The 15,288-nt window shown below is 41.5% G+C and overlaps 2 protein-coding genes across 3 annotated transcripts; one reads left to right on the forward strand and one right to left on the reverse strand.

The window, feature by feature from the left end:
* The first annotated feature begins 1,228 nt into the window (after nucleotides 1–1,228).
* LOC118232049 (ras-related protein Rab-19) lies at nucleotides 1,229–7,748 on the forward strand. 2 transcript variants are annotated; one of them, XM_035426590.1, is made up of 5 exons: nucleotides 1,229–1,366; nucleotides 1,745–1,836; nucleotides 2,565–2,753; nucleotides 5,656–5,839; nucleotides 6,577–7,748. In XM_035426590.1, exons 2-5 carry the CDS (start codon nucleotides 1,780–1,782, stop codon nucleotides 6,855–6,857), a joined length of 711 nt encoding a protein of 236 aa, XP_035282481.1. In that variant the 5' UTR covers nucleotides 1,229–1,366; nucleotides 1,745–1,779; the 3' UTR covers nucleotides 6,858–7,748. The 2 variants fall into 2 exon arrangements, with proteins under 2 accessions (XP_035282481.1, XP_035282482.1); XM_035426591.1 differs by having other exon boundaries at nucleotides 1,233–1,361.
* Nucleotides 7,749–8,536: 788 nt separating this feature from the next.
* On the reverse strand, nucleotides 8,537–15,253 carry hdhd5 (haloacid dehalogenase like hydrolase domain containing 5). The gene is made up of 8 exons (XM_035426589.1): nucleotides 14,610–15,253; nucleotides 13,431–13,634; nucleotides 13,055–13,167; nucleotides 12,615–12,708; nucleotides 12,370–12,403; nucleotides 12,022–12,196; nucleotides 11,535–11,723; nucleotides 8,537–11,218 (listed from the first exon to the last, which is right to left on the reverse strand). The coding sequence occupies exons 1-8, from the start codon at nucleotides 14,724–14,726 to the stop codon at nucleotides 10,804–10,806; spliced, it is 1,341 nt and encodes a 446-aa protein (XP_035282480.1). The 5' UTR covers nucleotides 14,727–15,253; the 3' UTR covers nucleotides 8,537–10,803.
* Between the last annotated feature and the right edge of the window lie 35 nt (nucleotides 15,254–15,288).

The raw sequence follows: 15,288 nt of genomic DNA on the forward strand, positions 1-15,288 counted from the left end.
TACTTCCGGTCAATATCTCAATGTATAATGGGAATTGTAGTCCTGAATTTGTAGCGAGCGCAGAAAACGTTAAAAGAAATAATGCATGAAATGCATTATGCATTATGAATGGCATTATATTACATTTGTTCTTTCGCTCTCATTATGCTATGTTATTGCTCTTGTTTGTTATTTTTGTAGTGTCTTGTAAGCCCATGCTGACTGGGCACCTTTTGGTGCATGACACTTGAAAAAATAAAAACCTTAAAAATAAAACCTATCCATAATACTCAACTTTTCATAATCTACCGTCGCTGCTGAGTGAAATCATTACTGAAAATAACGAATAATATATTTCATGGATTTATGAAAAAATGTCAATATTGTGTATAAATATTTATCTTTAACACTTTAGATATTTTCATTATTTTGCGTTTAATTTTTTACATTTTTAAACCGGAGTCCAGAAATAAACCAGAAATGGTTTTCATTTACATTATGTTACCGCCCCTAGTTTTCATCCCGCAGGTTTCAGCAACATACTGTACAACTGGGCGGAGGTTCTACAACCACCCTTACATATCTGCGAGTTAGATAACGCGTAAAGAAAGGATTGGGACTTACCATGGTGATAATATTTTTGGGGACAGTTAAGAAAACCACAAACAGTGAGAGTATTGCAGTCCAGTAAGTCCTATTCACATCATGGATGCCCTTGTCTGGGGCAATTTGCATTTTACATACATACTTACTCAACAATATTTATGGAAGCAACACAGTTTAAGTATCCTTTTCTTTCATTTGATTATAGAGTCTACTTAATTTTGACAAGACTTTTCTCATTTTCATTTTGTACTTTCTTCTTCATCAGAAAGTATGATCCCAAACAATAGTAATGGCACATTTGTTGCAATTGTTATATTTGTGAAAATATATTTTGTAATAATGAAAATGATGTGTCATAATTCACTGAGCAATCAACTTGTGCACATATTCCAGGAACTGATTAATGAATGTGCGTGTTTATACCACTATTATTTTAATGAAAGAAAAGGCCCCATGAAAGTCCCTTTCTCCCTCAAATAAATCATTCTAAGCCCCTGTATTAATGGAACAAACCCAAGACTGTTCAGTTACAGACATTGTTGCAGACTTTTCACTGTGGGGAACAAAAAGTCACTCAGAAGACAAGAATAAATCAAGGGCACCTCGCACAGTCATGCACATTGTTCTCTGTGTCCAGCTCTGCTTGGTGCACTTATGAGCATTTGGACAACGATGACGAGAGAGGCGTGGAGCATGTTTTTCAGATATAATGTAGCTAGTACGTTGTAGACAGAAAGACACACATTTAACTGGATGTTCTCTGCATGGAAGATCAGGTGAGGTGAGTACATTTGCAACGCAGAGGCCGTGTTACATTTAATTGCTATAAGCAAATGGAGTGCAATGGAATGTTGTGGGGACTTCTTGTCAGGTCAGTGTCAAATAGTGAGAGGGGGGCTGATATGTCTCTGTGACTGGTGTGTTTGTTAGAAGCCCTGCCCTATGGAGTCCAAAAGGGCAACATTCAAGGCACAATAGTTATGTACCACCAGTTTAGAGACTGTTGGGTTCTTAGGAGTGGCTCGTCTGTCTGTTGAATAATGTTTACTTAGGGAGTTTTGCTTTCATAATAAATTACTGTCTTGCCAGCAGCTGCTGATAACGCAGAAAAGAAAAGTCATTGGCAAGGATTAACTTCTCATTTATACTGTCTGGACAGAACCTGAATGGTGTACAAAAACATCAGTTCCCAGAATGCAGTGGTGCCAGTGGGCGGAGGGTTGGAGGAAGCAGTCTTACCTGCCAGGAAAGGTAGGGTGGGACTCAATTGTTTGTGAGTGAATGAATGTGTGGGGGAGGGAGAAAGAGAGCGTAAGGACAACAGGTGCATTGCAGAAGCTCTTAAAGAGACATAAAGCAACAAGAACAAGAGCAACGGAGATAAACAAAAACAAAAATTTTGAATAGCAACAGTTATTATGCTTTAGAGAACTGCCAGCACTTGGCATCCTTACTTGAGGGAAAGATTAAGTCTCTGATCTCGAATAATATTGTTAGAGGTGAAAGAAGCTTTTCGCTGGACCTGTTCTTCACTGGATTGCTGAGGGAGACGAATAGCCTCCCCCTTGTACAGGGCAAAGCTTTGTTATTCACAGGAGGAGAGGAAAAGAGAAGGAACTAACTATCCGTTGTGGGTGAACACACATTCAGTTTTTGAGCTGACGAATGGTACAAGGTTCTGGGGTCTTTTGTTCTGCCACGCAGCTCTTTGGGGACACCCGAGCTGGCCTGAGAGTTACTGTGGCTGTGGTGTGTCACAGGACTCCCACACCTCTGAATTACCTCCTGCAATCTGACACAAGGACCCGAGACTAAGGAATTTGGTGTTTTTTTTTTTTTTTGCCTGGATAAAGAAATTGGAAAAACAAACTGAGAAGTGCTGTTATTGACAGTCAGGGTAGTAATAAAAGTTGTCTCCATTCCTGGAAGCTGAAGGCACAAGATAATTTCAGACTTTCTTTCCGATCCTCACTATGCAGTCTACAGGGTCAGGGCAGGATGATGCCTTCGACTTCCTGTTCAAGATCATCCTTATTGGAGACTCCAACGTGGGCAAAACATGCGTGGTCCAGAGCTTCAAGACCGGGGTCTTTGCTGAGAAGCAGCAGAACACCATCGGAGTGGACTTCACTGTTCGGACCTTGGACATTGAGGGAAAGAAGGTTAAGGTAGGCTTGAGATTTTTTGTCCTGTTCTTTATTATTTCCTGCTATCTACCTACAATCCATTCTACCCATGACCTTTTGTGTTACATTACATTACATTACATTACAGGCATTTGGCAGACGCTCTTATCTTATTCACTTTAGAATATAAAATTAATGTGTTATGCTTGGGTAGTGCTATAGGACTGGATTCAGTGTTGGATATTGTTACTTAAGATTGGGGTTCTCTAATGTTTCATCTCAAGATTCCCTAAAATATATTACTGTAACTGAGGCAGATCCCAACCTCAGTTACAGTTTTCCCACCTTTATCAAACTCTTCCTACAGGCAGCAATGCAGTGCCAGTTTAACACAGCAGTACCATGTCCAAATCCTCCTGCAATCAAATTATGGGTCTAGAGGAGATGACTAGCTATTTAGAACAATATAAATATATAACAATTACAACGATCAAAACTTTAACAAGGATGTGCAAACCCAATACAGATTATTTTTTAAATTTATGAAAAATGGATATGTAAACAAAACACCTTGGAGACAACTCGATATAGGCTCAATAAATAAGATAGTCAACATTTGTCCTGGACTTTTATTTACTCATAAAATAAATGCAACTTTTTCTTCACAAACACAATTTGTTGGATTCAGTGCTGAACAATATTAGCTCATCAAAGTATTGGGAAGGACAAATGTCATTCATTTTGTTGTTAAAGTTAAAAAGTTAAGGGGAAACATTAGCATTAGAATCCAGGATAAATCTTTTGAGAAAAGACTGTGAAGTGGGCCATCATGCAGTATGAATGAGATCTTAATCTTACACGTGGTGCCACTGTAGTCTCAGGTAGGCAGTGAGATCCAGTAAAACCAGAAATGGGTCTGCCTGGTTTCAGTGATCCCACGCCCATCGGCACTGAACCCATTTGCCTTTCCTGTTCCAAATTTCACCATCTCTGCAAAGTCATCTGTATATACAGCAAATGGACCTAGTACTGCTGTTTATATTAGCAAGCTCAATCAGTGCAGTGAGAGCCCCCTGTGTGTGTGTGCGTGTGTGTGTGTGTGCGCATGTGTGTGTGTGTAATGAGAGGCTGTGAGCTTGTGGTAGCACCTCACGCAGTACTATAGCCTCTTGACTGCATTGTTCCTGAACCAGTTGGGTGTTAACAGGTGAGGAACGCGAGGAATGCTTTGCCTGGTGTGTCTTAAACAGAACAGAACAATCCTGTTCTTCTGCATTTTTTCCTTAGTCACGTTGGCAAGTACATTCTCCATATTGAAAATGATGGAAAATTTAACCATTTTTAATTCATGTACGTTTAATCTTTAATTGCTTTTATAGTTGTTTTCTTGGTACTGATGGATTATGGCATTGAGTCAAAGCTTATTATAGTATGCAAATAATCTGAAGTAAATGTCTGTATCCCACAGCTAGAGGCAATTGAATGCTTAATATTTGTTCTACACTTCAGTGAAAGATTAATAAGGTCAAATGTGCATTGGTTTAGATTTCACAAGGGGCTGACATGACCACGTGTGTGCGCACGCGCGCGCGCGTGTGTGTATGTATGTGTAAGAAAGAAAGAGAGAGAGGGAGAGAGAGACCTAGCAAGTGAAGGTGTAAGTGCATGAAAGGGTGTCAGGTGTGTAGGTCACCATGGCAATGTAACTGCACTAAGGCAGAGTGCAGCAGGGAGAGGCAGAGAGGAATCTCAGTGGCCTGCAGTTCTTTTTTTATCTCGACTGCTTGTATCTGCTAGGAGAACAATCTTGCCTCTTACAAGATACCAGAAGTGAAAGAGGGAAGGTGTTAAGGGGTTCAAAGGCACTTTCATGTACATTTTCATAATGTATTTTTTAAAATATGGGCAAGATGGGAATGAGTGCACAGGTACTGTATTATGGAAATGTGAAGCTAAACTGGCTTTTGCTTTGAGAGAGTCACTGTGATAAAATATCCTCCCCTGCTGACAGCAGATGGAACAAAAAAAAAAAAAAAAAAAAAAATGGCTTAACCAGGACAAGAATGCGAACAAAAACAGCAGTGCTCAGGTAAGAAAAAAACAAACAAACATAGATTAAGGTAGAACTGACACCGATAACCTACCCCCACCTCCCTCCAAGTTAATCTGTTTGCTCATTATGGCCTAGCTAGTCCCAGGTGACCGGGGTTTCTTCCTTATTTGACTGCCCTAACTAGAGGAACAGCTCTAACCTCCACATCTCCCAAATTTAATATAGTCATAAAGGCATAGTGGTACCACTAGGTAACCTTATATTCAAAAGTCATTCACCATTTAACTTTTTTGCAACCTCCTATCTAAACGAGAACCTCATCTGAGGGGTATAATTGTTTAAGGATGATGGTGTATGAGATGATGTATTATATTGTGTTATAGTGTACTGTACTGCACACTCTTACTTGTACCTACATGTGTCCTTGATACACAGCTGATCCTATGGAAAACTGATCCGAGGGTCACTTTTCTATATAGCATACAAAAGTCACCCCCCCCCCCCCAAAGAATTATATAATATGAAATATTCTTCAGAATTATGACTATGTAAAATATGTTAATTGGAAAATGGAAAATTCCTGTATGTAAATGCTTGGTCATGTATATATGTATAGCATAGAAACATGACCCTGGTTTTGTGATAGGAAAATGTCCTGCAGTTATATATTTGTTTTATTTGTTATTTATTTATTTGTTCAGGGCAACCCTGGGCCACATAATTCAAGTTTTTTAAAATGTGATTTAAGTGATTTATGTTCGAGCACTTTGGGACCACAACAATATTTTTGTTAAGGGGTTTGCTTTGCTTTGATGTTGACATTGGCTGAAGACTTGTTTTTCTTTTTCTTTTTTTACGATCTGATCACGTGTCTGTGTTGTGCTGTATCAGATGCAGGTGTGGGACACAGCGGGGCAGGAGCGGTTCCGCACCATCACCCAGAGCTACTACCGCAGCGCCCACGGCGCCATGATCACCTACGACCTGACGCGCCGCGGCACCTTCGATTCCGTCGCGCACTGGATCCGCGAGGTGCACCAGTACGGAGCTGCTAGTGTGGTGCTCATACTCATAGGTGAGTGCTACTGGCCGTGTATTAATACATGACATCCATCCATCCATTTCCTTAAACCGCTTATTCCTGGTCGAGGTTGGGGGAGGGGGGCATGCAGTGGGCAAGAGGATTACACCACTGTGCCGTCCTATTGCGTAACATAATTCACTAAATACTAATGCAATATAATGAAATCAAGAAATACTTTACATATTGTCCATTCATAGAGATGGTCATTTCTTACTGAGGTAATTCAGGTTAAAAACCATGCTGAACGGTACTAAAGAATTGCCTCACCTATAATTGAAACCTGCAACCTCTGAGGTACAAGGCAGTTCCTTAATCACTGCACCATACTGCCGTATGTGTTGTGGGATGAGGTCCAGAGAAAATTGTATGCCAGTGAGGCTGGCATTCCATGCTACTGTATTACATATCACATTCCACTCTGTCATTTTGGATGACTTTTTTCTAGTAGCTTCAGTAGTTGTGTGCTTCCTGGGGAGGTCCATTGACCTGGTTTCACAAAGCATTTCAAGTGCTGGCACTTATTTTTGGCTGACCATGATGGCTGTTTGACCCTCCTAATATGCCATCTGTGCCCAACTCCTCGCCACTTCACCCCAAAACTATGGGAACTGACGCCCCACCTGATCCTCAGCACATGAACAACTCATTTTTTGTGTGTGACATTTATCATTATCACGCCTAAATGCATGCCTGACCTCCTTCTCTCCTATTGCCTCCCCCTCATACAGGGAACAAGGCAGACCTGGATTCTCAGCGGCAGGTGCTTTTTGAGGATGCATGCACGCTGGCCGAGGAGCAAGGGGTGCTGGCTGCCCTGGAGACGTCTGCCAAAGAGTGCCAGAACGTGGAGGAGGCCTTCATGCTAATGGCCAGGGAGCTGATGGTGCGGAATGGCATGATGGTCCAACAGCAGCCGGGATACCAGGACTCCTCCCATGTCCTCCTGCGCACCAACTCCCGCACAATCAACAGCCCAGGGCCTTCGGAGAAGAAGTCATGTGATTGCTGAGAAGCCACGGAGGGAGAGGAGGAGCACAGGGGAAGGGCAATGGCTGTGAGGAACCCTGGCCAGAGTGGGTAACTCTGCGACTGTCCTGCAGCAGCCTGGCGCTTCCCCTCTCGATAGTGAAAGCGGAACGTGATGTCACGTTACTGCTTTCCACAAAAAGTGTCTGGCCCTTAAGATGGGCTACAGTGTGGGTCACGTGACCTGTAGAATGCAACTGCTAGGGAAAAAGGGAAAAGAAACGAGGTGTCACTCAAGGCTTGCTTGAGTTGTTGTGATTGCAACAGCAGGAAGTACTGTAAAACTCAGCACTCGAGTGCTGTTTTATATTTTATTTTAAGCTGTGAACACAAACGCTGCAGTGCAGCTCTTTCTGTGTTATTTTAAAGTCGCTCTGGGCTTTTAAAGGTGACGAGCTTTGGCTCAGTGCCGTCTTGCCTACAGCACCTCATCACACCAATGTCACAACAGTGATGAGGTGGAAATCACAGTAGTAAAAAAAGCAAGTGGAATGTGTGCTGTGATCGTGTCAGATGGAAGAAGTCATACCACTGGCAGGACTTTTGGTTTCATGTTCCATTCTGTCTGAATGAATGTTACTCTCTCAGTGCCAGATGCACACTTGTACGTATTATGTTTTATTTCCTAACAGAAACGTGTTTCAGTGTCTTAATGAACATTTTAGACAGGATGTAGATTCTTCTCTTCTATTCCTTTTGTTTCCATTATTGTATGTCCTTTGAGACGATTTGTGCTGACATATTTACAATAACACTGGTCCTGTGTCCATTGTAATTTTGGCTATTTATTTGTGCCTTAGACGAAGTCCGCATGCCGATATTGTATCATTGCTAATTTGCAATAAATGCATGCAACATGTGTTGGGTTTTAAAACGACTTGTTCCTGTGGCTTTTTCCTCCACTGTCAGCCTGACCTCTTTTTCACTCATAAAAGAAATGCATGATACTGGACTGGATGCTGACATGGCAAAGCAAGCCCCATCAAACAGCCCTTGCCATTTGAACTCCCTGCAGCTTTGCAGATGAAGAGTTTGTAGAATTCTATATTTGCAAACAACTTTTTTTCCTATAAATCCACTTTATGGGAGGCCCAAAAGGTTCTTCTGAGGGGCAAGGTGATTGGCCATTCTTCACAAAAAGAAACACAAATTGAATTGATCACTACTTTATGGGAGCTTAATGTAGAGTGTGCCTATGAAAATTCTCTGCCTCCAACCTATTTAAAAAAACCTCTTCATATCAGAACAAATTAAAAATGCAAAATATCAGGCATTCAAGCGGAGAATCAAGTTCTAAAATGGCATTATGTTTCATATGAACATAGGGAAGGTACTCCAGCTCCATCAAACAATTTTGGAGACTGGTACCCCAGTTGGCAATATTTTATCACCAGTTATGAGGAAATTTATAAGAGTACATTCCTTTAATTCAAAACCCGAGGCCTTCGAATCATCCTGTACGTGTTTTTACAACTTGAGATCCCTTGCACTAATGTTAGCGAGTGCTAACTAAATTTGATAGCCTCTTTACCTCCAACTGGAATTTTGAGTTCTATATCTTTTTGGTTGAAAAATCAGAAATGAATATAAAAACCCAGGAACCAAATATATTTCACCAGTTACAGTGGCATGCAGTAAAATGAGTCTAAGCACTTTCCCAGATCGGATTTTATAAATCAATTTTATTTTTGTACCATTACTTTGTAAAACAATGGTATGGGAATATGAAAAGTATTTCTGACAGGATACCAATGAAACATCATCCCTCCATTCAACCTAGGTCAGATAATTATGAAATTTTAATATGAGATATTTAGCCCACAAACAAATTAATTCCTACAGATTACTAAAGAATGTAAAAGAAACATCTGCTTTCACTAGTACTCGGAAAATCTTTCCTAAGTTTGTACGTTTTGGTAACATTCTCTGTATCGGGTCTGCAGGAGTGTTTTCAATTTTATCAGCATCCCATTTAAAAGTATTTAAAACACATATTTAACCCAGGACTGCCCTTCATAACACATATTTGCACTTCCCAAAGGCAGAGCCACGCTAGGAGGAAATGTAAAGCAAGTCTCTCTCACAATTTCTCCTAAAATGTATTTAATAAAATATCAATACAGATAAAACCCAGTGCTTGCAGAGAAAGTTCTTTTTTTGCATTCATGGTTTTGTTCATAATATTTGTTTTGGTTAAACCTGGAAGAGTTTGTCTTTGACAACCATAGACACAGCTTGTTCAATAATGTGCTAGACTCTTAAACCACAACTACACCATCATTTCATGCCTCAAATTTAAAGTGATATTAAAAGCTACCTCGGGTAAACATATCCTTGGAGGCTGCCAACAAAGTAAAACACAACACCATAATGAATATAGAAACAAATGAAGTATTACAAACTATAAAAGGCCCCACTCAAGCAACATTTAACATCATAAATATCCCTTCACCAATTTCACCTTGAATCATGTCCCTTTTGAAATGACATGCAACTGTTAAATTGCAGTAACATGAATATTACATACTTTCCAAACCTGAAATGTTTTTCTCTGCATGTGAAAGGTTCCATATGTATTTGCAAATAAACTAAGTCTGATCCTTTTCAAGGACAGGGGGCAGGGTCCCTGACTTATGGACTAATCTTCTGTGATGTCACATTCATTTAATCAATTCTTACTAGGTGACATGGAGCTGACTGCACCGATAAGTGCATATACCTGGATTCCAAAAATGATTTTTCAGTAAAAAGGTCGGGTACCATCAGTAGGAAAAATAACACCACAGGACCTTACCCTGACACAGCAGGACTGATAGGGATCCGATCTATACTGTGGTTTGGTGGTACTGAGACTCTAAAATCAATGTGTCCACTTTAAAATACATGAGGTCTAAAGATCAATTTCATTCATAAGAGGACCCCACCCCCCAAAGCCTGAGGTTTTACCAGCATTATTGGCAGTGAGTAGAATATTGCAGGAAGTTAAAAACCATCACCCTGGGACACACATTCCCAGTCCTGCCGATTTGCCTTTCCTCACATCGAGAACGACAATAACGTATAATAATCTATTTGTTAAGCACCTAGCACCTAGACAAGCACCAAATACGGCTTTCTGTCACTCAAAACACAGAAAAAACTAAACAAAGAAAACCGATATTAACTAAATGTCAAGTTAGTCTGCCATTCCACACATTGATAAACCTATTTCAATTTCTATTTATGGAGCAAGCTGTTAGCTCATTGACATTACTATACAAGTTATGACAGTTGTTGAACATGCATTATCTGTATTTAGTCCAGCCAAGTAATTTCTTTCCATAATTTTGCAAATTACTATGGTTGAAAAATTAATGTACATTTAAGCAAAAAAATGTACCGAAGACACAATTATCAATTATCTACTGTTCATATTTATATTTAACAAGTGCCCACCATGCTGTCTCCCCCGACAGTGCAAATTGATCTGGGTATTATGAGTAATTAGCTTTGACCTCGATATGAAGTCCGTACATTTGTAGACCTGCTGGAAGGGAACAGGCAGTTAAAACGTTTCATCCCTCCCAAGGTCCTGCTAAGGAAGGTGAGCCTACAAGGGAGAAGGCAGCTGAAACTCACCTGATGCGAGAGGCAGCTGTGCACTTGACCTTGACCAGAAAAAAGGCAGGCACAAGAAATACTGGTTTAAAATATACTGAAATCATAAGAAAAGTGCTGATAAAATGTAAGCAAGGCACCGAAAATAAAAGCACATAAAAAAAGACAGCGGTCAGAAGTATCTGGCATCCCAGCACACAAAACCAAGACGCCGTCAGATTTAAAGATGTTTGTGAGGGTGATGTAGGGGACTTGGGATTCAGCACAGTGGCAGGTAGTAAGACAGCCTGTGATGCAGAGCTCTGCGATTGGGGAGTGCTGGGTCTGGGACTCTACTCCAGAGGACAGTCCTCCTGCTGAAAGACCAGCTCCACGGCCTCGCGGACGTCCTGCACTATGAAGGAGGGCTGCGTGAGGCTGGGGTCGAAGCGGAAGTCACGGTGGCCGTGGAATATGCGCTCCGTCACCGTGTGCATAGGGTCTGGCGGCAGGTCCTGCTGGTCCCGGTTGTAGACGCCGGTACACACCAGGATGGAGAGACAAGCTTTGGGCAGACACCCTTCCCCACGCAGGACACTGGCACTCAAATATTCAGTCACCTCTACCTCCCCCACGGCCTTTTGTTTCGGCACCCCTCCAGCCTGACCCAGGCCACCCTTCATCTGAGCCTGCGTCTGGGTCTGTCGCGATGCCTGGAGGTACTGGTTGTACAGGTTGGCACCATAGATATCTGCCATAGGGTTGTCCCTTTGAAAAGCAAGCAAACACAACAGAGTATTCTTTGGAAATCCTGGCTCCACAAGAGGCTGCAGAGGTACGACTCTGACCTAATTTTCTGCCATGACTTCTGGTGTTTCCATCAGCGGTGATCAATTTGTCAAATTTAAAGACATACTAACAACAATTTCAGCTTAATCTAATGAAAAACCTCTAGATTAAAATGAAATTGTCTAATATCTGTGGGAGATGCCTTTATGAGGCGCTTACCCTTTAAGGACTAATGTTGACAGAATCCATGCTGCCCCCCAGTGTCTGTGTGCTCTCTCTGCATGCAGCTACTCACCCAATGGCGTACAATCTTTCAACTGGCTCTGCCCAGCCCAGACTCTCTGCCTGCTGCCGGACCAGCAGCTCGGCATAGTTGTACGTGACCACGCTTGGCTTTCCAATCAGAGCTTCATACTTCAGTTTGCACCCTGTGATCTTCTTATAGATGCTCTCCAGACACACAAGGAACATTCCATGACCAAACCTGGGAAGGATCAAGGGAAACAACAGAGGCCCAGGGCTCTGTGAGAGTCCTGTTCTCTTCAGCCCACTGCTGGTATAAGGCGTTGTTCTAGCCAGGGCAGCGCAGTGCACTTGTGCATCAGTTTACTTGTAGATTTGCTATATTATATTTCAACTTGAAGAGATGCGCTTTTAAATTGTAATGCTGCTTAATTTTCTTCATCTCAAAAATGTTATATTATTAACAAGAAACAGACAGAGAATGCATTTGTGCATGAATACTTTTTATGGTCATGAAGTGAACAGAGATTTAATCTGACCTGGGGTTCTTGGCCTCGGCCATCCACATGAGGTCCATGTTACAAGCCAGCACAGGAATGTGAGGGTAGTTCAGTGATGTCACAGAGTTCCCTGGTTTCCCGTTGGTCAAAAGCACATCCACAATAAGTTGTAGGTTGGTCTCCCATCTGATTGGCTCCCCAAAAAGAATCACCGCTGACGATATACAGTCATAGAAGAGTGTAAGGTAAGGATAGCAAATAGTAGGCTAGTATGAAAGTGTAAACTGGATGCAGTTGCTGGCCAGTTGCAATGCTGAGCAACTTCTTGACCTACAGTACATAAAAAATTCAAAATGAGTCAAGATAGTGGACAAGGGAAAACCGTACCTTCAATGGGAGGCAAGTGCTTGGTTTGAAGCACCTGAGAACATGACAAATGAGTATTAGTATACAGGCCACAAACACAGCGCCCCATATACAATGTGCAGGCATAGCCTACAGCGGCAATTAACCTTACTAAGGCAGCTTACTGTACATCCAAAGAATCGCAATAGCATTGACTCATGTCTAACACAGTAAAAACACTAAAATCTATATTGCCCAGGCACTAGCCATTTTGAAAAATACAGCACCGTGTCTTTGGGTCGGCGATGGTGGTCCACAACATCCAGGAGCGGATAGGCTTCCCGCAGCATATCAACGGTAACTACATTCTGGAACCCAAGACTGTGGAATTTCATGAGTTAAGGTCCAAAACAACACAAAGCCAAAACCCCCGCCCAAGAAAATAAAATGGCTAAGGTGCAACAGCTAAGCAAGCCATCAAAGCAAGGAAGGAAAAGGAGGAAAAAGGAAGGCAACATTCTTTGACAGAATGCATCTGCAATCACATTAGCATCATCACGCCCAGATGTCCACACAGACAAAAGAGGGGACAAAGACAAATGCAAAATCTGTGGAAAAACAGAACAGAGTATGACATGGAATGCACATTACACAACTCGGCAGGAGAGCAGGGGTCAGTGGAGAGACTGACTGGAGTCTGTAATAGGAAAATGACGGAGGAGGATACTTCTGGGCCACTTCCAGCACTGGGCCTTGGCCTGACACCAGCACACACATGTTGTGGAACTGACTAAAGACTCGCAAGGGACTGTGCGACACCATAACCTGGTCTGGAGAAACCTGGGTGAGGGAACAAGAAAGAAACAAAACCAGATGAAGAATGAAGATAGTAGACCATTTATATTATAAATATGATGCCAGAAAATATAAATGTGCCTTTTCATTTCTTGACAATAAACCTCAAATCCAACACACAAAACATATGGCGTTCATTCACGCGTGAAGGGTACAGAACCCTGGACATTTGTTACGTGGATGTACATCTGGAGAATCTGGCGACCATCTGTGCCCCCTCCCCCTACCCTCACCATTGTGATGCTCACCTCTACCTCCAGCAGATGAGACAGCTGCTCAGCCTTAGCCTGCCTCATGCAGTTCCCAGCGTTGGTCACAAAGACAACAGGAACTTTGTACTTGCCATTCCTGTCCACCAGGTTCTGGAAGCACTGTTTAGCAGCAGGAATAGGTGTCCTTCCACGGACCAAAACCCCATCAATATCAAACAGCAACCCAAACAACGGCTGACCCTGTCAAAACACAGTAAATAAATGGAAGAACTCTCAAGACACAAAGTGGAGAAAGTAAGCTCATCTCTCACATGGACACCAACAACCTGAAGCTGTTACACAAAAGAAAATGTGACATTTAGAGAGTGTTGTGTTTTCAGTGCCTATTGTCAGGGTTAAGAGTGAGCCATGCTACTTATTTTATGTATATTTTACTATTGCGAAATGTAAAGATTTTCAAAAGCCTTTTGACAGACTAAACATTAACAAGATGAAAATCACACAGCACATAAACAAACATCCATGTATGTAAAAAGCACCCATGCAATATCTTAGCAAAAATTCTAACACACAATAATTACTGGCATTTTCCAAAGTGAATTGCAATAATGTTTAAACTTCTACAGCTGTTGTAGAGAAGGTTAAAGAAGAAATGGGAAAACAGATATATAGACATAACTCAGGAAAACACTTTCCCGAATGTAATTTTTGCAACAAAATAAGTAGGCTACTTCAATACTTCAGTGGGGAGTAGCTTGTATGGAAGTGGGTACGATGCAGCATAAATCCAGGCTATCGGGGAAATAACAGATGATCAGATGAACATTGCTCTTTTACTTATGTAAACTCGAGAAAAAAAACGACAAGTAAACGCTAATTAACTAAAACGTTAACTAAATGAACCTTGTCACAGTACAGTGCTATTTTCGAGGCCTACAATTTTAAACGGAACAACTTAATTATAGTTTGACAGCATCTTACAATATATAATTCAGCAACAAATTCAGACCCACGAAGTCAAACGAGTTACTGAGCAATAAACTTTCATTGAAGTGCTTCAGTTGCAACTAAAACCAGCAGACCTCGTGAGCCTCCAAGACAAGCGTAAAGCCCTGATAATGTAGCCTAACTTAACGTTATAAGAGAAGTGGGAGCCAGTAAAACAACAACGTTAGACTTGGCCACTTTAACGAGATCCATATAACATTTACTTACATGATTATGACGACGTGGAATTGTTGATGACAAGCATCTGCGTGGAATCCTTTGTCCAAAACTGACAGATTTTACGACCTGCCATCCGACTTTAAAAACATTCAACCTAGATGCCATTTCTTCCAGATGAAATAACTAACATAACGATAGAGACCGGTGGCAGTGACAGTAACCTAGCAAGTTGCTTTTGTTATAGCCTGTTATCGATCCAGATTCCAGCTTCTAACTTTAGTCAGCCCGTTAGCATGCTTTTAATTAGCTTCTATAGCCGGAATGGCCAGATTAGGAATCACTTCTGTGAAGATGAAACTGAAAACAAGTCAGTTACTTATGATCGACCGTCAACTAAAGTCAATTCAAATCATCATAGCTAAATTAATCGTTACGATCACACATGTTATTCAGAACCCTGCCCGGTTAGTGCACACTGAAAAGGGATGCAGAACGTGATCAGCCGGATTGTTTTTAACTATTGAGTTTAAGCGTCTTCCATGTTCACTGCTGCTGAGGAAACGTTAGCCGGTTCATACTTAGAAGTGCGCAAGTGCAAGCAAGCGACGACCTCTTCCGCCATAGATTTCCACGGCAGATTTCAAAATGCTTTTTTCCCATGTGCATTTTTTCTACAGCGGTTGTTGCGTGCAGGCCGGCTAGTACGGAAACTTGAGTGTGATTGGCA

The sequence above is a fragment of the Anguilla anguilla genome, chromosome 7, assembly GCF_013347855.1.
Source record: "Anguilla anguilla isolate fAngAng1 chromosome 7, fAngAng1.pri, whole genome shotgun sequence".
NCBI classification, from domain to species: Eukaryota; Metazoa; Chordata; class Actinopteri; order Anguilliformes; family Anguillidae; genus Anguilla; species Anguilla anguilla.

Excerpts from the sequence above, each read along its gene's own strand:
- LOC118232049 (XM_035426590.1), top strand. The coding sequence starts at position 1,780 with ATGCAGTGGTGCCAGTGGGCGGAGGGTTGGAGGAAGCAGTCTTACCTG. Across the intron at positions 2,754-5,655 it reads TTGAGGGAAAGAAGGTTAAG|ATGCAGGTGTGGGACACAGC; the intron begins GTAGGCTTGAGA and ends GTGCTGTATCAG. Across the intron at positions 5,840-6,576 it reads TGTGGTGCTCATACTCATAG|GGAACAAGGCAGACCTGGAT; the intron begins GTGAGTGCTACT and ends CCCCTCATACAG.
- hdhd5 (XM_035426589.1), bottom strand. The coding sequence starts at position 14,726 with ATGGCATCTAGGTTGAATGTTTTTAAAGTCGGATGGCAGGTCGTAAAA. Across the intron at positions 12,404-12,614 it reads ATCGCCGACCCAAAGACACG|GTGCTTCAAACCAAGCACTT; the intron begins GTGCTGTATTTT and ends TCATGTTCTCAG. Across the intron at positions 11,219-11,534 it reads GAAAGATTGTACGCCATTGG|GGACAACCCTATGGCAGATA; the intron begins GTGAGTAGCTGC and ends TGCTTTTCAAAG.